General features: G+C 41.6%; 1 protein-coding gene across 1 annotated transcript; it reads right to left on the bottom strand.

Annotated features, from left to right (window-relative positions):
* Positions 1–671: 671 nt before the first annotated feature.
* plk3 (polo like kinase 3) lies at positions 672–21,459 on the bottom strand. Its single transcript, XM_003220213.4, has 15 exons — positions 21,111–21,459; positions 13,649–13,756; positions 13,248–13,364; positions 11,339–11,468; positions 10,950–11,037; positions 9,380–9,475; positions 7,787–7,985; positions 7,151–7,277; positions 6,543–6,652; positions 6,215–6,332; positions 5,595–5,678; positions 4,676–4,838; positions 3,451–3,580; positions 2,708–2,818; positions 672–2,238 (listed from the first exon to the last, which is right to left on the bottom strand). The coding sequence occupies exons 1-15, from the start codon at positions 21,297–21,299 to the stop codon at positions 2,044–2,046; spliced, it is 1,965 nt and encodes a 654-aa protein (XP_003220261.1). The 5' UTR covers positions 21,300–21,459; the 3' UTR covers positions 672–2,043.
* Between the last annotated feature and the right edge of the window lie 757 nt (positions 21,460–22,216).

The raw sequence follows: 22,216 nt of genomic DNA, 5'->3' as shown, positions 1-22,216 counted from the left end.
ATTAGTCCATCATGAGCTTCCATCAACAAGCAACTACTGGCAACAGGCCTGCCTATTCTATTGGAAAAGACTTCTATCCTGTGGCAGCTTCATTTTCCACCATTCACCCTCCAGACATGTTGCTGGTTTAGAACAGAATAGAATTTTGGTTATTCATGCCAAAATATACAGGTGTCAGAATATGGAGAAGGTGGTCATGGGAGAGAAGCTGGAACATCCAGCACAGCTCTAGATGACTGAGGTTCCAGTCTAAATAGTCAAGTTATCTCGCCTGAAACACCAGGTGCAAAGCATGGGGCAACTCAAGTGCTCAGCTGGCTAATGCTATAAAAGTCAATACTACATCTGATGCCTACATGAAGAACCTACAGATGTTAATGTGTGCGAGGGCAATAGTCTAACACCTCAGAACATAACTGTGTGATTGAGTAGAGCAGCATAAGGATCCCATTGCTTTCCTGATGCAGTTAAGGGGCCCTAAAGCATCTGGAAAAAGATGTGCTTATCTTCGTTTTTCCCCATGCAGACATGGGTGAGTGAATATTTTTGTCATAGCAAGGTACTTTGTAGAATTATGGATTGCTGAAATACCCTCTGCAACTCTATAAGCTTTACAGGGTTTACCCTGGCTCCATTTAGACAGTTGTTCACAAAACACAATACCATTACAATTTGGCACAATTTTTCTCTTTGCTTTTAATAAAAAGGGAGTTTTATTGTAATCAAAACAGCTGGATTTCAAGAGACATGGTGTGCATGATTGACGGTACACAGGTGCAAAATAAATAGTTTATAAATAGATAAATAAATCTTAGAGGACATCTAGGTTCCACAACTGGACAATCATGTCAAGTTCAATACACCGTGGGCAGCTTTCACTAAAGCTGTTCAAGTTTGTACCATAGCAATTTATAGAATCCCTCTGCTGTACCTTGTGATGAAAGCAGCTGAGAAACTGAGGCAAACAGGGAATTCACAGTTTCAGCAAAATAGGGAGTCCATTTGCCTAATTAGTGTAACAGTTTCATTACCTAACAGCCATTATTATTCCATTACCATCACAGCCTCAATGCTTAAAGGCAGTATTGGAAATCAGAACTGACCCCAATTTCACCTAATACATCTTAGGTTAAATTTTGAGTTGTAGTAGCTCTTCTCTGCCAATTCCAGGACATAGACAGATGGCACAACAGCCAACAACAGTCTTGCAAACACCTTCGTTTGTGACTTCATTACAGCTAGAGCGAGGAAGCCATTTGCCTGACTCCCCGATAGGAAAGAGCCAGCCATGTTACAAGTGCCCTGTAGCACAGGCCTTCTTCCTCTCTTGGTGGCCACTCCCAATTCACAGCCTTCTTATTTGGTTCATGAGTCATAACCAAGTGAGAACAGGCAAGTGATGCAACTCCAAGCAGCATAATGTAGTCCAGGGAACATAGCGGTAGTGTTGTCAGGGCCTGGAACAACTCACCACTTAATCCTGAATTCAAGCCTCTCTACCCATCAGGCTCCAAGATGCCATATTGTACACAAGATATTTGGCATTTGACACCAAACAGAAACCCTACAAGCCATTTTGAACGAAGACTTGTCATTTCCCTCCCTATTTACCCAATGTTATTCCCCATATCGCATATGGAGCACAGTTTCTCCCCCACCCTTTTCCACCCTGTAACACCATGTGTGTAACAAACTGTGCACTGACTACACAGGAGTAAAGCTTAAGGCATCTGCTGCTATATCACCTCTGCACAGTGGGCTGCAGCAGCCACATGAACGCAAGTGGGAAAATGCCCCCACTTCATAAAAGAGGGGGAAAGAAAAAGAAGAGGCAGTTGGTGGTAGGCATCTAGAAGTTGATGGGTCTCAAAAAGTGGCTCAGAGCTGCACAAGTGCAGTTTTGGTTGTGACATTTTACTCTCCTGGGGAGATCAGGCATCCACTGAGGAAGAATCCCACTGGGGTCTAGAAATGCCCTCTCTTATCCATTAACAGTTTCTTGGAAGAACAAAAAAGTTCCAAGGAGACCAGGCGTCTATAGCTTTAAGCATCCGTTCGCTGTTGTAGCAGTCTGAGGATGTACTTGAGCCGACGCTGAAGCTCTGCTGAGCACCCAAATTCTGCAATGCTGCTAAGCTTGTAGGTGTAGGAATTCCTGTCACGGTTTATGTAGGTGAGGAGGCAGGAGTGGTCAGGCTTGCTGAATATCACCTTGGTATGATCATTATAAAAGTTCACCTAGAAAAATGCAAAAGAGGCACTCTTTAGTGATCACTGCTAATGTCTATTAGCCATAGCATGCAGGCCCTATCCATTGGAAATCTCAACTGGTTTCATCATCAACTTCTGGCTCACTCTTGCCTTCTTCATAAGAGTTTAACCTCAGAGAGAGTGACTGGCCCCAAGGTCATCCAATAAATCTGATGGCTGAACATGGCTTTCTAAAGAATCAGATGAAACCATGGAAAATTGCCAGGTAGAAAGTCACTCAGAAGCATTGCAATGAAAGTAGCCTTTCAGAACTTGAACAAAGCCAGGAAGAGAACAGGACACACTACATAACTGTGAGAGGGGGTCTAAAGTGAAGCAAGTTTGGAGGTACTGACTATGAGATATTTGCCTATGCAACTGCCCTAAAGAAATTGGAAAAAGAGGTCAGGATGCAGGTCCTAGTTCTGTACTAGATGGACCTGATGACATTACTTACCTGCAAGGTTCCATTGCTGAAGAGCATCAATAAGGCCTGGTTAGTCTTCACCCACTGCAGAAGCAAAAGTGGCACCTGTCCAGTCTCATCTATGCTGGGCAAGTCTCCCCCCTATGACAGGAGACAGATACGTTAGAACACCTGATACAGATCAGTTGTGTAACCCTAAAAGTTCAAAGCAGTTTCAGATAATCTTGTTCTCAGCACTCTGTCAATACAAGCAATAACTCCTTTGCTTGCACGAGGATACAAGGTGTAGGTGGTAAAGGTCAATTGCAAAACATGAGGATTAGCATGCCCATCCCATGACAGTCTTCCTTAAGTATATCAAAAAAGCCACAGCCTTTTATGTGAACACAGCAAAGCAACTGAGATCAGACAAATGAAGAGTTACCACATACACACTTATATCTGGAAAGCCACTAAACAAAGCTGGCTAAGCAAAAGTGATGACTTAAGGGTTTTTAGCACTTAAAAGTCTTGCATGGTCTAAACCAATGGTTCCCAGCCTTTGAGCCTCCAGGCCTTTTGGACTTCAGCTCTCAGTTCCTAACAGCTGGTAAGCTGACTGGGATTTCTGGGAGTTGAAGTCCAAACACCTGGAGGCCCAAAGGTTGAGAATCACTGGTCTAAACTAATTTGGAGGGGCACTTTAAAGAACCATCCAGTCAATTTACATGTAAATTAGCTATCAGAAAGCAAATGCAACCTGAAACTAAGGGACCCTGTTCCAAGCTACTCACCTTCATCAGATGCTGTTCCATATAAGAGGCAAAGTACTGCAGGACACTCATTTGCCCCTGCAGTTGTTCTGGAACTGCTGAAGCCAGGAAGGAGAAATGTTTACTGTTCGTCAAGTTGTAACGTACTTTCCTGTAAGGGAAGAATTCATTTAGCCACAGCAGCCAGGACAGTACTGAATAGACATTTCATGTTCAAATAGATGCTATTGGGCAACATCAGATGGAGTGTTGAGCCTAATTCATTTGGAAGAAAACCGCCTTTTAACAATTCAGGGTTGGCACAACAAATCACTTGCTGTACTACAGTAGAGTCTCACTTATCCAACATAAACGGGCCAGCAAAATGTTGGATAAGCGAATATGTTGGATAATAAGGAGGGATTAAGGAAAAGCCTATTAAACATCAAATTAGGTTATGATTTTACAAATTAAGCACCAAAACATCATGTTATACAACAAATTTGACAGAAAAAGTAGTTCAATACGCAGTAATGCTATGTAATAATTACTGTATTTACGAATTTAGCACCAAAATATCATGATGTATTGAAAACATTGACTACAAAAATGCATTGGATAATCCAGAACGTTGGATAAGCGAATGTTGGATAAGTGAGACTCTACTGTACTTAATTCCTGCAAAATTGGAGCTGAAGCTGATAGAACTGAGTCTCCAGCTATTCTCTAATGAAATATTCTTTAAAAAGTTGTAAAGGAGTTGATTTGTAATATCTCGAAGGTATTTCAGCATCAGGCATTTGACTGCATCCCAAGAAAAAACCACATACAGGAAAATTTGGGATATATGTATTTCAGGCAAATCAATTTGTTTGGTTTTTCCCATCTTATTGTATCTCATCACACCAGAAGATTTTTTTTGTGTGTGTCAGGAGCAACCTAAGTTGCTTCTGGAGTGAGACAATTGGCCGTCTGCAAGGATGTTGCCCAGGGGACGCCCGGATATTTTGATGTTTTATCATCCTTGTGGGAGGCTTCTCTCATGTCCTCGCATGGAGCTGGAGCTGATAGAGGGAGCTCATCCACGCTCTCCCCGGGTGGGATTCGATCCTGGCAGCCATCAAGTCAGCAACCCAACCTTCAAGTCCCGAGGCTTTTATCGCCTAGGCCACCGGGTCTGGGGCTGCATTACTATGTGCAAGGTATCCACTTTTTCAAACCCAAAGTCCATCTAACCCCTGCCAAGCTATATGAGCCTTCCACTCACTTCCAATTGGCAGAGAGAGTCATGTGAGTTCCATCGTTGAAGAGAACACCGATGCTACGGTCGGAGAGCTGGTAGCCAAAGCCATACTTGTTGGAATAGTCCACCCACTTGCTCACCCAGACAAAATGTTCATGGCAGGCTAGGGAGGCAGGGTTCCTCTCAGCTGTAGAGTGAGCAAAGATACTATTTAGGTGAAGGTAGGGGGGGGAGGGTTAATTTACTAGCATTTGAGACTGCAGTGTTACGTGTCATTCCTAAAGTAGCACTAACACAGTTAAGGTGGAAAGAAGTCATGCTTGGAAGATGAACCTGGCTCATGGCTGCTCTTGCTCTCATTCTAGGGTCCTAGTCTATATGGTGAAAATTACACATTCTAGCGACAGTTCAGGGACAGAAATGTGTGACCTTTGATCTTCTTTCATGTTAATATCCACCACCTTTTCAGAATCCTCTGTAAAACAGGTAGTTCTTTTATGTTGGATTAGATAAGTGTCAAGTTCACTTTGCCATCAGAAGCATTAGGCCAGTGCAAATCTGCTGCCACTTCTAAACCCTTGCTGCAGATCAGTATTTAAGTTGTGTATGGCCTTGGTGAATCCCAGAATACCCACCCTAACCCTATTTTAGTAATCCTTAAACACACACAAAGCTGGCACTTTCTAAAAACAGTAGGTTTGGGGATTAGGGGTGATGTTCTCTGGTTCCTTACAATTCAAAACTGGTAGAAGTCAAAGTTGACACATTTCACACCCAATTTCCATTATGTTTTGGAGCGCTAAGGTTTAGCCTAAACTTCATAAGGCATCTAAAAAAGCTGTGAGAGCATCCAATTATATTCCTTCTTCTATCCCTTTCACAAGATTAGCTTCCATCCCCCAGATACTTGTGATAAGGCATCCTATGAAAGATGAGAACTTACCTGGTGGCATCACAGAGAGACAGTTCTTCAAGAGTCCAATTGCAGATTCAATGACACCTGCTGCTGTCACACAGTCTTCAAATACTAAAAAGGAAGAAGGAATATATTTGACATATTCGGATTACTCTGGTTTTCCTACTCACCAACAGGAAACCCTGGTAGCAACAAGAAGATTGATCCTTTCAAATAGACAGCCTCGTCCAAAGTTGGTTTGCTGGACCTAGCTTACCCAAACCTGCCATGTTGAGCAGCTAAGTCTCTTCCAGCCTGGAAGTCCATTTCCACAAGATTACTGAGCTAGGTGTAAACTACAGAACCATTCCTATTTGTTTCCAGAGTTATATTACCTCTAAGAACCGAGGGTATGCCTTGGCTTCTGTGAGGAAGAATCTGTGCTCCTCCACTCATTCCCCCCCCCCCAAAAAAAAACTCAATAAGGAGTCTTCAGTTTGAGGTTCAGTTGTAAAGAGAGCAACTCATGAACCACTACTCTCTAACATTCTATGTTTTTTTTAGCTTTTCTTCTTGGAGACACCCTCCCATCCCACATTAATTTACAAATGGGAAGGGTTTCTTCAGTTAAAGATGTGTTGTTCTTTTGAGACATTGTTGCTCCTCACCTTCACAGCTGCTGGCCATTGTCCCACGAATGGACCGGGAGATGGACTTCTGTGAGCCCTCCTCTGCTACGGTGTCTGCTGGGCTAGAGCTGGGGCTCTGACCACTCACTGGAGTAGCCTAAAACGATACAAAAAGTATTATGATAACATAAAAGGACTATGCAATTGATTCCAGAGGGGCTTTCATGGACTGAAGCCCACATTCTGTTAAGACATTTCCTTCCTTTCACTTCACTCTGTTTACTGACAGTTTTAGAATCTACCAAAATAATTATCTCAGCTTTCTTTCCATCCTCAAAAACAGTTAAATTTCCAAAATATATTTTACCTCATTTCCTTCCACTGTTTTGTGGCTTATTTGCCTACAGATGGAGGTCTTCACAAGGCCCGTAACCAACTTGGAGATGTCATCTCTCTCTTCAGAGGGAGCCTTTTTAACTACAAAGAGAGAAAAAGAACTTAGTAACCGAACAATCCTCTTTTGACAGCCAAACCTCTGTAGCTTATCCTGTTAAGCAGATATCATCAGGAGCCTTATACAGCAGCTATACTGGGACAAACAAACAAAAATGGAACAGAGCTCTGCCATAACCTATTTAAGGGGTCAAAGTTATATCCTTCTTCCCCTCCTCTTTTTTTGCAATTCTGGTGGCAGTGCCACTGTGTTGCCAAACCTTCCTTACTAGACCCAAAATAAAAGCATCTAAACCAGATGTGGAAATCATGCAGCCTCCCCCCGCCTCACACACACACTACTGGAGTGTATTTCCCAACATTCTTCACCACTATGCCAACTAGGACTACCGGGAGCCATAGTCCAACATCTGGAAGGCTACATAATCACCACCTCTGATCTAAAGTGATTGAAGGCAAACAGATACCATTAAGTATTCTTAGGAGCCCAGCTTCCAGGGCAGAAGCACAGTAACAACCTACCTTTGGATTTCCTTTTTCCAAAAAGTGTCTTTGTGACTTTTACAAACAAGCTCTTGGCAGGATTGGGAGGATTCAGTTCTGGCACCATCACACAGCTGCTAGGTGGGAGCTTATCAGGTGTGTATCCCTAAAAAGTGGAAACAGATAGCAAATATATACCAAAAACACATTGGACACCACAGATTTTGTACAGCTTCTTTCAAGTTTCTGCTACAGGTTGACAGACTCTGGATAGTTTCACCCAGGTTGATTTGCAAGCAGTTCTAGAGAAAACCTCTCAAGACAAAGCACTTTTGGCCAAGCCATAACAATCAGACTGCCCAGCAACACATGCCAAAGCAAAGACTAATGACATAGGAGGATAAGTGTCTATTAGAAACAGGATATAATTATCTAAATTGCAATCCAGGCAGGACTCCAGCAACCAACTCCCTTATTAACAGGAAGACTGACATCTCTAGCCTGCTAGCACCCAATGATAAGTTTCATCTGAAGATTTTGCCACTTGAAGGATCACAGGTGAACTAAAGGATAAGGACATGGCCTGTATCAGACCACACTTTGTAGCAGTTCAAGTTTTGATCCAGGCCCTGGTCTTGCCAAAAGTTTACAGCACCCCATAATTTGGTTACTCACTTTAGTGAAAAAATCATGGTCCAAGATTTCCTCCAGCGTGAAACGTTCCTGTGGGTTTCGTTTCAAGATGCCCATGAGTAGGTTCTTGGCTGGCACGGAAAGGAATGCTGGGAGTGTATAGGTGACGTGCTTAATGCACCTGTAGGTCTCCTTGAGATCAGAAGTCTCAAAAGGGGGGTTTCCACACAGCAAAGTGTACCTAAATAGACAGGAGGAGGTTGTAAGCAACACCACAAGGAGGTTCAAGGATACCAGTTCCCGGCTGTCAACACCAACTCGCTCTTTATTGCCACATGACTCAGCAGCAACTACAGAGGAAGTGGATGCGAGACAACACCCAGCATTAAGGGTTCCCTGTAATAGAACTCATGAGACACTGAAGTTGCTTCAGGTACTGCAGGCTAAAGGCATGTCCGGAGAGCAAGTAATTGCCACATGATCAGCCTTTTTAAAGAAACCAATGTTTCTGAAGGATGGGACAATAAAACCTCTTCCTATGCAGATCCTCATTCAAGACTACTCTCTTCCTCTCCTCCCCAACTCTCGCCTTCAAGATAAATTTTCCATCTTCTGCATTGTGAAAGCGAAGAGGAAGCTGTGGCTAACCAGGGTGAAGAGAACTGACAGCTCAAATGATTTTTTAAAAGAGGTGCACCGGAAAGCTACTAAATAGCACCTGCATTAAATAGCCACTTGCACACCACAGCCAGCCACTTTTTCCATTTGTTCTGAAGGAACTGCAAATCGTTTGTGAAAGGTCCCTGCAGTGTTTTGAGTTCCAGTAGGTATACTGGTTTGCCCTTAATCTGCCTGTCCTATATAAGTCTCAGAAAGACAACTAAGCTATTTTTACAAGCTATGCTAGCAATGGATGCCCATGATTACAAGAACTTTGCATCCATTTTGCAATTTAGGATGCTTGTTGTCCCCAGGCTCCAACCCTATCTACTCAATCAAGTTCAGTTTTGGACTCCAGACTTATCTATGATGGATAAGTTGAAAAACAATACAAACTGAAACAAGTATTAGCTGAGAAATGGAAAGAGGATTTAAACTTCAATGAGCCAGACTGGATTAACTCAATCAAAAAAAATTAAACTTATTAGGACCAGAGAAACACAACTTTCCCATACTTGATATACTACTACACCCAGTTTCCAGTATCCATTCTGGAACCACCTTCCACAAGGCTATCTGATAAACTGACCTAGTTAAATATCCAGGACAAACACCTATCTGTTAGTGGAGTCCCATGCAGTACTATTCTATGTCTATCTGAAAATACTCCCATCACACTGCCAAATACTGAACATCTTCTTGGCAATATTGAAACTTTATTTGGAACTGATTTTCCTGGCCGGGATTTGGAGGACTCTCAGACTCCTCCATGTTTCACCTATTTAATTTCAATGGAACTTGTATTCAATTTCTTGGCCATCTTGACTACTCTAAACTTCTGATGTAGTTTAGTTCCAGTATTTCAAATGCCACATCTTAGGCCCTCTGTTACACAGTATCTTCCTTTAACTGTACAGAAGATCAACTTTCCAAGAGAGAGAAAACATTTGTATGAAGCTTGAGATTTGGACTTACATGACACAGCCCAAAGACCACACATCGGACTCGGGCCCATGTCCTTGTCGCAGTAACACTTCCGGGGCAAGGTAGTTGGGGGTACCACAAATAGTCCTGGAGAAAAAGAACAAATATACATTGTAGATTACCTTGGTTGCACTCAGGCGTTTCTCAGATTTCCCCCCAGATTCAACTCTGATGTATTACAACAAGAGGGCCATAGTGCTACAGGAAATACTCCTATTGCCACACTGCAGAAACAGTAGGCCAAGCCAAAATTTCAAAAGATTCCATGAAAATATGGAACACTATAGAAGTATAATGTTTGTTGTTTATTTGTTCAGTCGCTTCCGACTCTTCGTGACCTCATGGACCAGCCCATGCCAGAGCTCCCTGTCCCTAACCCACTCCAATTAAGATAATTTATGCACTAATTAATAGGTAATGTATCATATAATAGGGAGAACCATTAATTTTAAAAATCAAAATGTGGAGTCTTTTCTTTGAAGATTTCATTGTCAATTCCACTTTTCATAATACCCTTCAGGGGACAGTCAATTAATACAATATATCTACACAGCTAGATTAATATCAGTGGTTTCCTTTACTCTCTTTAAACTGTAACTCTGTAGATAAGGCTTTGTCAGATTTTGAGGCTGCAACTGAGATTGTAGGGAACTTTAATTCTTCTGCTGGAGTTTGTCTTCAGATGTTTTTAATTAAGTTTTTGTTTAGGAGGCTTGATGCTGGAGGAGCATTTCTGACAGTTTTGGGAGCTTTAGGATGGTCTGGGGGCAAAGAAATCAACCCAAAAAGAATTAAATGGATAGGGTGCACCCTAGGGGCTTGGAAGAGCTTCTGGGGGTTCCTGCAGGCCAATATTAAAAATCCTAAGAGCCGCCAGTTGACCACACTTTGTCTATCCCTGTTTCAAATGGTTGTAAGCCACACTGAATACTGTGCAGGAAGGAGAGTTGGACACAAATTGATTAATTCATTAATTATTAATTAAACAATAAAATTCTCCTGGATGCTCAAGACTTAACAAACCACATCCTCCCTCCAATCAATGGGCCTAGCAGAAGCCTCATTCACAGCTTCCCAATTAGAACTGAAACTTCTGTGCTAGCCTCCCTTACACACAGCTACACAATTGCATCAGCATTCAAATTATGGTATTCAGTTAAGCAAGAGTGTGGCTACCTTGCCTTCCAGTCCCTCTCCCCAATTCTTTTCCAGCAAATCCAGCAGCCAATGTTTTTACATGAGGCATAGTCCCAGATAAGGTTGCCATTGTTTCCTTGCCTTGTGCAAACATGAGGCTTCTGATTTAGACACAATTGTACACACAGTAACTACATTGTTTGACTGGCTACCAAATTCTAAGCTGAAGCAAAGGAGTCTATTGCAAGCCACACTGTCCCTTTTGCACTCCGAATATGGAGGAGGGGCGGACAAGCCACACAGCTGCAAAAAACTGGGGCAACTGGACAAGGCGACGCTGTACAGCATGGTCCTTACGACGATGCTAGAGTAAGATGGTGCACAAGAAATCAATGTAGAGCGGAAAGAATATTGAGCTACCTACTTTTTTCTTTGGTCTGCAGGTTCTTGCCGGGCAGCCAAACCAAAGTCTCCAACTTTCAGTTCCATGTTTTCATTGACGAAAAAGTTACCTGCAGCCAAAAGGAAATAAAACTCTGGTAATCAAATATTATTAAACAATGCCCTCCACACTTCCCTTCCTGCCTCTATATCCAGAAGCCACCAAAGTTGGGTGCATTCCACATATAGCAGAATTTCAAAATCTAACACTGGTGCTAGCACTTAGCTCTTCTCTGAATATGCCATTGCCTATAAACACGAGAGATTAATGGCACCTGCTCAAGCCTCAAGCTATCACTACTTCAACAAAGACCCCTATACTTCTTAAGTCTACCTGAGAGTTTGGGTGAAATGCAGCCATGTGGTGCTTACCAAGTTTGAGATCCCTGTGAAGGATGCCTTTGAGGTGAAGGTATTTCAAGGCAGAAATTATTTGTCTGAGGTAATAACGAACCTCTGGTTCCAGAAGGGTATGGCGAGATTTCCAGATATGTGCCAAAGACTGGAAGAAGAAAAAGGCTTCATTAGTTGAGAGGTTATTTTGCAGCCAACTTCATATTCAGTGGTGGTTAATTGTCCCAGTAAGGCCTAACTACTCTAAAGGCAACAGATCCTGTCTGATATTGAAAACTAAGCAGGTTAATGCTTGGATGGGAAACTGCCAATGAGTAACAGGTGCTATGGGCTGTATTTCACATCTCAGTATTCCTTAAGAAAACCTATTAAAAATCATGGGGTCTGCAGAACAGACACATACATACACAAATGTCATAGTGAATTGCATGCAGAAATAGTGAAGTCTATAGTTTAGATCAGTGGTTCTCAACCTGTGGGTCCCCAGATGTTTCGGCCTTCAACTCCCAGAAATCTAACAGCTGGTAGACTGGCTGGGATTTCTGGGAGTTGTAGGACAAAACACCTGGGGACCCACAGGTTGAGAACCACTGGCTTAGATTATAACAAATGCAGATATTCAGGTTCATATGCCCACTCAGCCATGAAGATCACTGGGTTTGCTCATATTTAAAAACTGTAGTAAGAACAACATGGACAAAAGAACCATGCATACCAGTTTGAACTGCTAAGAGTAAAGCGAAGATATAATTGAAACCAAGTAGGAAAGCAATACTGATAGATTCATCATACAAATCTGGCAAATGGCCCACAGAGTGGATTAGAGATGCCGCAGTAAAATAAAACAAGCAGAAGTTAAATGTTGAGGTGCATTGAGAATCTCAGCTCAGCTCACTTTAACCAAAGCAGCTCCCGTGCCAAGCACTGAATGAAGATGATCCTGATATTCCCTACATAAGCACTGTTCTAACAACCAATCATTGCTGGACAGCTTAATACCAGCCTTGATCTACTCCAGAGTAGCTAAAGCTATTAAAATGACAGCAGCTGACTTATAGTTTACAAAGTGTGGCATTACAAGGACAAAACCAATACCTAAAATAACCAAGAGCAAGACAACCTCAGCTCCCATACCAAGGGGACATGTGCAATAAGATTATTACATAAGGATTATGTGTGCAGCACTTTGTCACTTTCCCAAGTATGCTACTGAGAAAAAAAAGTGAGCAAGGCCAACAGGAAAGCAGAATATCAAACAGCATTATGTAAATCTAGCATCCAAAAAGAACCTACGTCAGTTTGTAAAGCTGTAGTGAAGGGGAAGTGTGACCTACAAGTTTCTTAATACTTTTGGACAATGCTAGCAAGTGATGTTGCTACTTTGTTGCTACGACAAGATGAAAACCAACCTAGGCCTGCAATTTTCCATACAGGAATAACCAATACCACAGTTTTCTAATATTTGTAGCAGTTACAGAAAACTATAATTTAAACCTGGCATGGGAAAACTTTGGCCCTCCAGGTGTTTTGGACTTCAACTCCTACCATTCCTAACTGTAGGAGTTGAAGTCCAAAACACCTGGATGGCCAAGTTTGCCCATGCTTGCTTTAAACTCTTGTATCTATAGATAATTTTAAGTGGAAAAATAAAATATACAATTATAAAATAGCAGACTGAGCCCAACTTGTAGTCATAATATCCACTTCTGTTGCCCTATGTCAGCCATGTTTCCCCACAACTATATAATCCTACGGAGTAATAATATTCAAGGAGCACACAATCCTATTGCTTGGGTGAAGTTAATGCTGTATCAAAGGCCACTGAACAATCTTTTTTTTTCAAGAACAGCAGATACAAGGAGATTATATGTGCTTCAAGAAAGATACAATGTTCTTGTATAAAGAACGATAATAAAGTTGGACTCACTTTTCTACTACAGTGCTCAAGGAAGATATAAATATTCTCAGAATCTTCAAAGTGATGTGAGAACTTCACAATGTGTTTATGATGCAGCTCTCTGTGCAGCTCAATTTCATTGATGATCTGGAAGAAGCAATACAAAAATAAACAAACTTGTTTCATCTAGGCCCTCCATATATGTTGGACTGCAACTTACATCACCAACCTCCCAGGCAGCTATACTTGGGGATTCTGAGAGTCATAGTCCAACACAGACATGGGCAAACTTTGGCCCTCCAGGGATTTTGGACTGCAACTCCCAGAATTCATAACAGCCCATACCTGGTCCAACATATTAGGTCAGACAAGGCTGGTCTAGTCCAACACTTCAATTATTCACCCTGTATTGTGATGCTCAAGTCACTTACCTTCTCCCGTTGGTGTGGCTTGGCCACTCTACTGTGAGGAATGACCTTCACTGCATATGTCTTGTTGCTTGAGAGGTCCGTCACTTCATAGCACCTTGCAAATCCACCCTATAAACAAAGGAAGCAATCTTTAGAAGACAGCTACAGAAACTTCCTGTTTATTATCACGTGATACACCAGCTACTTCTATGAAGGGTGTCTTAAGTGTAAATTATTTTCTCAGGTTCTCTCTTCATTGATTTTATATACTAAATACAAATATTGAATTGCATATGCCCCTGCATCTCATATCCTAACTGAAGAATATTAATCAAGAAGATTCAATGACAGTTGTTTGCTCTCCTGGTATAACAAAACATGAGAAAACTCTGAACAAGCTGCTGGAAAGATGGCTCTCTTCATTCATTTTTAATTAATATCAAAAGAGGAACTTTATTATTTGGAAGGGCTAGTCTGGATGAAGAGCACAAGTAGACAATTTCAAGCCTGATGTCTAATCAGAAGATTCAAATTTGTGGGAATGGACCTGGAGAACTAATGGCATCATATTATGTAGACAATACTGGCCTACTAGATTTGGGGTTTCCAGATATTTGGGAATTCAGCTCCCAAAATCTCTCATCACAGCCCATGCTAGCTAATATTTCTCGGAAGTCAAGTCCAGAGCAGCTGGGGCACCAAAGAGACCTACAAGACTAGATAAACAAAGACTCTTAACTCCTCAAACATACACCTACTAATCTGCATTTTCTCATTTTCTGTTTTTCTTTGCAACAAATGAATGCCAGAAAACAGATACAGAGCAGCAGACATGAAAACCAGCAATAGGTGTGCTTGTCAAAAACCTCACAAACAGGATTAGGATCCAACGAAACTCAGCCTCAGGTAGGATGAGTTCACATGAATGCAATTGCCCCATGACTGATGTCATCTATAGCCTGACTGTGGGAAACATCTAGCATATGCCTGAAATTACAGGCTCATTGCCTAAGGCAAATTATAACAAACCAGATAGGGATAATTAATCATGAGTTCATCCTCAGTCCTTTTTTGGGAATCGGGGAGAATGACAGCTTCAGAACACATTTGTAGATCCTTCAGTACAAGTATTGCCTTTGCTTCATGGTCACAAAGAACAGATACGGATTACAATACCAGGCGCCCTTTTGCAGCACACTCTGTTGTCTATGAAAACAAGACTATGCTCAAAGAGAAAGGGATGTATATAAGGTCAACTTTTGCAAACATGCCCAGGACTTTCATCTCATTCTAGTCTTTCAACAAGGCTTTGTGTTACATTTAAGTTGTAACCTTGGAAGGATAGACTAAAAAATCCTATCAAACTCACAAGTCAACAGGCGAGTTGAAAGCACAATCTCAGCCAAGAGCTAGATAGAATTAAAATTCTGAGTAAGAGGGACAAATTTAAGCTATAAAAGTTCGCTGCATCCTGTCTGTCTGCGTAGTTCAGATGTAAAACATATTTAGGGAAGCTAGGATAGTAAGAGGTCTGATAGCCAGTCCTACAAGCAGTACTGAAAGAACTGTAGATGTTTCGCTCATATATAGTTTGGAGAAGATTAAGGGGAGACATAGCAGCACTCTTGACATATCCATACATAGGTAACATACAGAATTATTCCATTGCTTTCTAGAAGAATTAAAGTCAATAGGCAGAATCTGTAGGACAGCCAATTTCAACTAAACATTTGGAAAGCCACCCAATGGCAAGCTTTTTGACAATCACAGTGGTCTCTCCTCTGAAGAATGTATATTCAAATAAAAACAGGAGAATCATCTAAGCAGGAGCCTGACCTCTGGAGCACCTTCCATATCTTGCTCATAAATCTAAAAAAAACCCTCACACAATTCAAACAGTTGACTGTACCACCCAACCACAATCAGCATAGCACTTCATACAGAAATATATTTTTAGAATTTCCTCTGAAATCATTTAACTCTTCTGCACACAGTTTTTAAAATGCAGACAAAACGTAATTTCATTTCACATCACATTTCTTGTCCTAGATTAGGCCTCTTCAACCTGCAGCCCTCCAGGTGAAGTGTTTTGGACTTCGGCTTCAAGAATTCCTAGTCATTGAACAAGCTGGTTAAGGCTTCTGGGAGTTGGAGGCCCAAACACCTGGAAGTTGAAGGGCCTTATCCTGTCCTAGAGCCTTCCTCACACTCAGTGGCACTAGGCTCAATTTCAGCAATGTATAGTTAAGCCTGACTCACATCACACAGCAACAAAATGCTTGAAGATACAGGTTTTTCCAGGAGAGAAGAAAGTATATCCTTGGTTGCAGCATACACCTTATTTGAAACAAGCATCACGCCTATACCACATATTTAACAAAAAGGAACCAGTTTCTCTACAGCTTGTTTGGATATCATCATAGAAACAGCTCTGGCGGCTAGTATTGCCAAAAATGATCTTGCCAAAAAGAAGAACAAAGAAAGAACTAAAAGACCTCCAGTCAGTCAAATTCATTGTACAATCGACATTAATACGAAGTGCCAAGACACCTCCGTACATGATGAGCACATTTTCCATATGACACATCACATTGTTTGATGTAGGGCAAAAGCAACCAACAGACGCACTCCTTCCCTCAAAGCACGATCTTTGAAACAATGCCAGCTTTGCTCATAGAGAGTAGAGAGGTTTCCAGTGGAAATGCTACTGTGTTTTTTCCCTCTCCGTTCTGAAATCTGATTATGCAGATTTTTCAATGAGTGTGGCTGTTTTATAAGTCAGAAAAATAGGCGTTTGAATCAGGAGGGACCCAAGGCAACAACGCACATAGACATTCTAGAAACCAGAACTTAATATGATCAACATTTCATGCAGTATAAAACCTAATTGTGGGCGTATAATTATGACCCTCCAAAAATGGTGTTATTAAAACCAAACAAAGCCAAGGAGGCTTTTATACTTTGCTTAGAAAGGTTGTTTTGTAAAATTTGCAACTGCCCAGAGATGATCCAGTAAAATTTAATACAGGGTCCATGGTACAACTATAGAAAACTGAAGCACTTGGTCACTGAAGGGAACAAAATACAGAAGGCCTGTACACAAATGACTGAAAAGAGATCAATATCATCCAAACATTCTCCATTTTTGTTAGCACACATGGCTTTAAGTTGCTTCATATTAATGTTTCAGAAGCAATGAGGTATACATGTATCGACAATTTCAAAACCTCCAGATTTCATACCAGGAAAAATGTTGTAATTTCTAGGTCTCAAGTAGCACGAGGATTTAAACTATAAAGTAACATCTCTCTTCCAAGAATCTCATGATATCATATAAAGCGATAACCATGTGAAGAGCGGGTGAATTTATGACTGCTCTTAATCTCACTCAGAAAGATTCATCCAGGCTGGAATTAAAACACAATTATATAGATCCAAACCCAACCATTACATTACACTGCTTCTCTGTAAACAGCTGAAAATTGTAAGGGATGGTCACCTGTTTTCACTCCCAGGCCCTACTTTAGTATTAGGACTATATAAAGGCAGACCTAGGGTGTATAGAATTAATGCAGTTTAATACAACTTTAACTGCTATGGCTTAGTGCTATGGAATCATGTGAGTCGTACATTTATAAGGCCTTTAGCCTTCTCTGCTAAAGAGTGCTAGACCATGTCAAACTGTAAATCCCAGGATACCGTAGTATTGAGCCATAACAGTGAAAGTGGTGTCAAACTGTATTAATTCTACAGTCTCAATGCATCCCTAGCTACCCATGCCTGAAAGAAATATTAGTGAAGATTAGCAATTTCTGTCCAACATCTGCACTTTGCCCATCTCTACCACAAGGCTGAAATAAATCTGAATTGCATCTATGGTTTCACATGAAGCAGGCAGTTTTCAATGTATGTTTGGCTTCCCAAGCTCCAAAAGCTCTGTGACTCAAGACTGTGTCTTATGTTATTAAAGCAAGAATGGACATGCATGATCCTATGCCAGTTAAGGCATAGGTTGGATGTGTAATAAGGCATTCCTGAAGGTAAATGCATAATAGAACATGTCCAAGGCACCCTCTATTCAGTATATGCAAGAATCTGAGCTCCAAGTAAATCCATCAAAATGTGGATAATGGTCCACCAACAAACTGGTGTTTGATCACCCATACAGTAAATAGGCAAGAATTTCCCTATAGGAAAACTATATATACTGAAAAGGGTCGGGTGGCTTGAATCCTGAATTTTACAGAGCTGTAAAAATTACTGGATGAATTTCAGCCAGTTACCTCCTCTCAACCTGACCATCCTTAAAGGTTATTTGTGAGGATACAGTGAGGAAAAGAAAGAGCCATGAGTTCTTTGAGTAAACATGATATAGGATTAGAAAACGAATTAGACCACTAGTACTATGAAAGACAAGGACGTAAGCCTCCTGTTATACAACCATAAGAATTACAATATATCATTCCTAATATTCTTAATATTAACTGATATAGTCAATGTGTCACTACATCAATTAATATGTAGCATATTAATATGGGGTCACAAAATGGAGTCCATGACATGCGAGTATGGAGAAGAGCAAACCACAGACCACCTTTTACAATGCAGACTGAGCCCTGCCACATGCACAATAGAGGACCTTCTTATAGCAACACCAGAGGCACTCCAAGTGGCCAGCTACTGGTCAAAGGACATTGAGTATAATGCCAAAGTTTTTAGCTTTGTTTATAGTTGTACCCTCAGTTCACTTCTGATACAACAAATTAAAAATGATTTATTATTATAAAGCATAATACTAGTCTGTTTTAGTATTATATTCCATAAAGCAATAAGAGACTTGAAAAAAACCTGGGAAACAAACCATTGTTAGTAGAATTTTGCAAAGGAAGAAAAATTTAATATTCACACTTGCAACTCATGCAACTGAGTTGTACGACTCTTCCTAGTATTTCCATCTTATTTTAACACATCCTAGATTCTTTTAGAGACGAATCTTTTAAATAAAGGGGAAATTAAATCAAATGAACTCACTTTCTTACTGAAAGAAAAGCTGGTATAGAAACAAAGGAATCAAGACCTATATTGTTTATGGGTGATGATGCTTACATGTCAGTGTTTGCACCAGAAAAACAGAGGGCCCTTCCAGACAAGCCCTATATCCCAGGATCTGATCCCAGATTTTCTGTTTATCCCAGATTATCTGGCAGTGGGGACTCGTATAATCCAGTTTAAAGCAGAAAACCTGAGATCAGATCCTGGAATATAGGTCTGTCTGCAAGGGTCCAGAGGGACACAATCATGTTTGGACATGCCTGCCTCAGATGGACTGAAACTGGAGGGCAGAGACAGGTACCACTCAGATAAGCAAAGGACGGGGAAAGGGAAGGGGCTGTTTGGAAAGACAACATATTTCAAAGGCAGGAAATGGGAAAGCTACCGCTGAGGAATCCTTGTCTAAGGAAACCCTATGAAATTCATGGGGATTGCCACAAATTGGCAGGCATCTTGAAAGGACATGCACAAACACAATCTGACCTTGGTCCCTTCCAGAGATGAGGAAAGCTGCCTTTTTGGAGTATCACTCCCAGGATAGAGGATTCTGGGAGTGACAGTCCAAAGAGAAGAACCTTCCAAAGCTCAGGAGGAATACTGGGTCATGTACACTGAGGAAGGAGCTGGCAAAACCACCACTCAGTCTTTCTTAAGACAATCCAATGGAAACCATAGGGTTGTCATTGATCAAGGGGTAACTTCAAGGCGCATACACAAGAATAGCAAAGGTAAAGATCTTCCCCTGAGATTAAGTCTAGTCGTGTCGGACTCTGGGGGTTTGTGCTCATCTCAATTTCTAAGCCGAAGAGCCGGCGTTGTCCGTAGACGCCTCCTAGGTTATGTGGCCAGCATGACTGTATGCAGCGCCATTACCTTCCTGCCAGAGCAGTACCTATTGATCTACTCACATTTGCATGTTTTTGAACTGCTAGGTTGGCAGAAGCTGGGGCTAACCACAGGAACTCACCCCGCCCCCCAGATTCGAACCGCTGACCTTTCAGTCAGCAAGTTCAGCAGCGCAGTGGTTTAATCCGCTGCACCACCGAGGGTTCCTGAGGTAGCCCTTTACTAAAAATAAAATCTGACTCCACAATGAACTGGACTATTGTCAAATGACTCTTTCACAATGCCCCTCACACAGTATCACTGTCATAGGTAGCTAGACAGATTACAGTACTGTTCTTAGTTCTGCTGCTTCAACCTAGCAGCAGACACAAGTATGGCGATCCCCTAAGGTTCCCTGTTGGCTTCCAGAAAATAATGGGACAAGAGTTGGCTCTGGAGCTCATCCTCACAGTCACGAATGCGGGTGTTTCCGGGAGGCATTGTGAAGAGGAGAGGAGGCAGCCAGCCAGCCTTGCATCCACTGCCAGCTCATGGACTGCGGGGGAAGGAAGCGCTATGGGGACAAGTCATCATCGTCACCTCTCGGAGTTACGTATTCTGAATTGAAGCTGCGTTCCTCACAGTTCCCTTACCCCACATAAACACACACACATATATACACACACAGTCTTGCATCTGTTCATTGGTGCCATCCAGAGCAGACCTACTCCATCTATGGCTGAATAGTGAATCAACACATAGAGAAATCCCATTGACTGAATGGGTCTACTTTAATCCCAATGAAGAGCAAGATCTAGGAAGTGTAAACACACAACATTGATCCTCTGCATCCACAGATCCAAACAATCTGTAGTTTAATGCCGGATCCACACACAAGTAAATCCCAGTGACCAAGTGGGTCTACTCCAATCCAGATAAAGGACCGGATTTCGGCCATGTAAACGCAGACAGAGTTGACCGTCTGTATCCAGGATTCAATCGTCCATGACTTGAAAATATTCACACACACAAACATAAAAAAGCAGATCTTGGGTTTGTCACTTTATATAAAGGACACATTTTGACTAAACCAGTGGGATTTGAGCATCTTGGGATTTGACCATCCAAAATAGATTTTTAAAAATCCAAAAAGCAAAGCTCGGTTTGGTCATCTGATATAAGAGACACCATTTTATTTTGCCAGGGAACCAAACCCCAGTGGAAATCAAGGGCACACACAAATACACATACACACATATATAGCTAGATAGAGATATACACATACATATAGAGATGTCTACACATATAGAGTGTGTGCCTATTATATGCCTATTAACAGACATATACACATACATACAAACATATATATTATACATATATAATATAAACACACATACACACACAAGGATATCAAGGGCACACACAAATATATACACATATATATTATAAATATAGATATATACACACATAGTGTGTGTGTGTATATATATCTATGCCTATTAACAGACATATACACATACATACATACACACACACATACATGTTATACATATACAATATAAACCCACACGCGCACAGGGGAGCGTGCAAGCCCCACGCCACGCACCTTCCCAAGCAGGCGGCCTTTGCTGTAAGTCCGGCCCGAGACAGGATCGCTGATGATCCTCACGGGTTCGCTCGCTTTCGGCTGCTCGGCTTTGGGCGAAGCGACAACGGGAGGCGAGGGCTTGTACAGATCCGCGGCCATCACGTTCTCGTGGAATGGGTGAGCCGAGAGGAAACCAGCGGGCTCCATGGTGGATGCGGACAGAAGGAGGAATGGACGGAAGGAAGATGGAGAGGACGGCTCGCCCTCGGACGCTTCCTTTCTTTCCTCCTTTCGCTCCCGCGCGCGAAGACACGTGGCGCTGCCCGGCGAGAGACCTTCCACGCGCGCGCTTTCTCTACCGGCGGCGAGGGAATCCCGGCAGTTTTATCAATGAGCGTGGGTTACGTCACGCCAGAAGGCCCCGCCCCCCGGCAATGGGGCGGGGTTAGTCCTTAAAGCGACGGTAGCTGCGAAACACATACATCTGTCTATCATCTATCTAGCTATCCGGTATATAGTCCGGTATACACACATCTATATACCACATCTATATATATCTATATACACACATCTATACTTATCCGGTATATAGATATGTGTATGTATGTACAGTAGAGTCTCACTTATCCAACACTCGCTTATCCAACTTTCTGGATTATCCAACACATTTTTGTAGTCAATGTTTTCAATACATCATGATATTTTGATGCTAAATTCGTAAATACAATCATTACTACATAGCATTACTGCATATTGAACTTCTTTTTCTGTCAAATTTGTTGTATAACATGATGTTTTGGTGCTTAATTTGTAAAATCATAACCTAATTTGATGTTTAATAGGCTTTTCCTTAAACTCTCCTTATTATCCAACATATTCGCTTATCCAACGTTCTGCTGGCCCATTTACGTTGGATAAGTGAGACTCTACTGTATATATGTGTGTGTGTGTATAGCTATAGATTCTATAGATGTGTGTGTATATACTGTATATATATATAGTTATATAGATGTGGTATATAGATGAGTATGTGTGTCTATACACATACACACCCATATATCTATATACAGTAGAGTCTCACTTATCCAACACTCCCTTATCCAACATTCTGGATTATCCAATGC

The sequence above is a fragment of the Anolis carolinensis genome, chromosome 4 (genome assembly GCF_035594765.1).
Source record: "Anolis carolinensis isolate JA03-04 chromosome 4, rAnoCar3.1.pri, whole genome shotgun sequence".
NCBI classification, from domain to species: domain Eukaryota; kingdom Metazoa; phylum Chordata; class Lepidosauria; order Squamata; family Dactyloidae; genus Anolis; species Anolis carolinensis.
Note: the sequence above shows the minus strand (reverse complement) of the source record. Positions and strands in the feature narration are given on the sequence as shown.

Excerpts from the sequence above, each read along its gene's own strand:
- plk3 (XM_003220213.4), bottom strand. The coding sequence starts at position 21,299 with ATGGAGCCCGCTGGTTTCCTCTCGGCTCACCCATTCCACGAGAACGTG. Across the intron at positions 11,469-13,247 it reads TTGAGCACTGTAGTAGAAAA|TCTTTGGCACATATCTGGAA; the intron begins GTGAGTCCAACT and ends TTCTTCTTCCAG. Across the intron at positions 4,839-5,594 it reads TCTCTCTGTGATGCCACCAG|CTGAGAGGAACCCTGCCTCC; the intron begins GTAAGTTCTCAT and ends CTCACTCTACAG.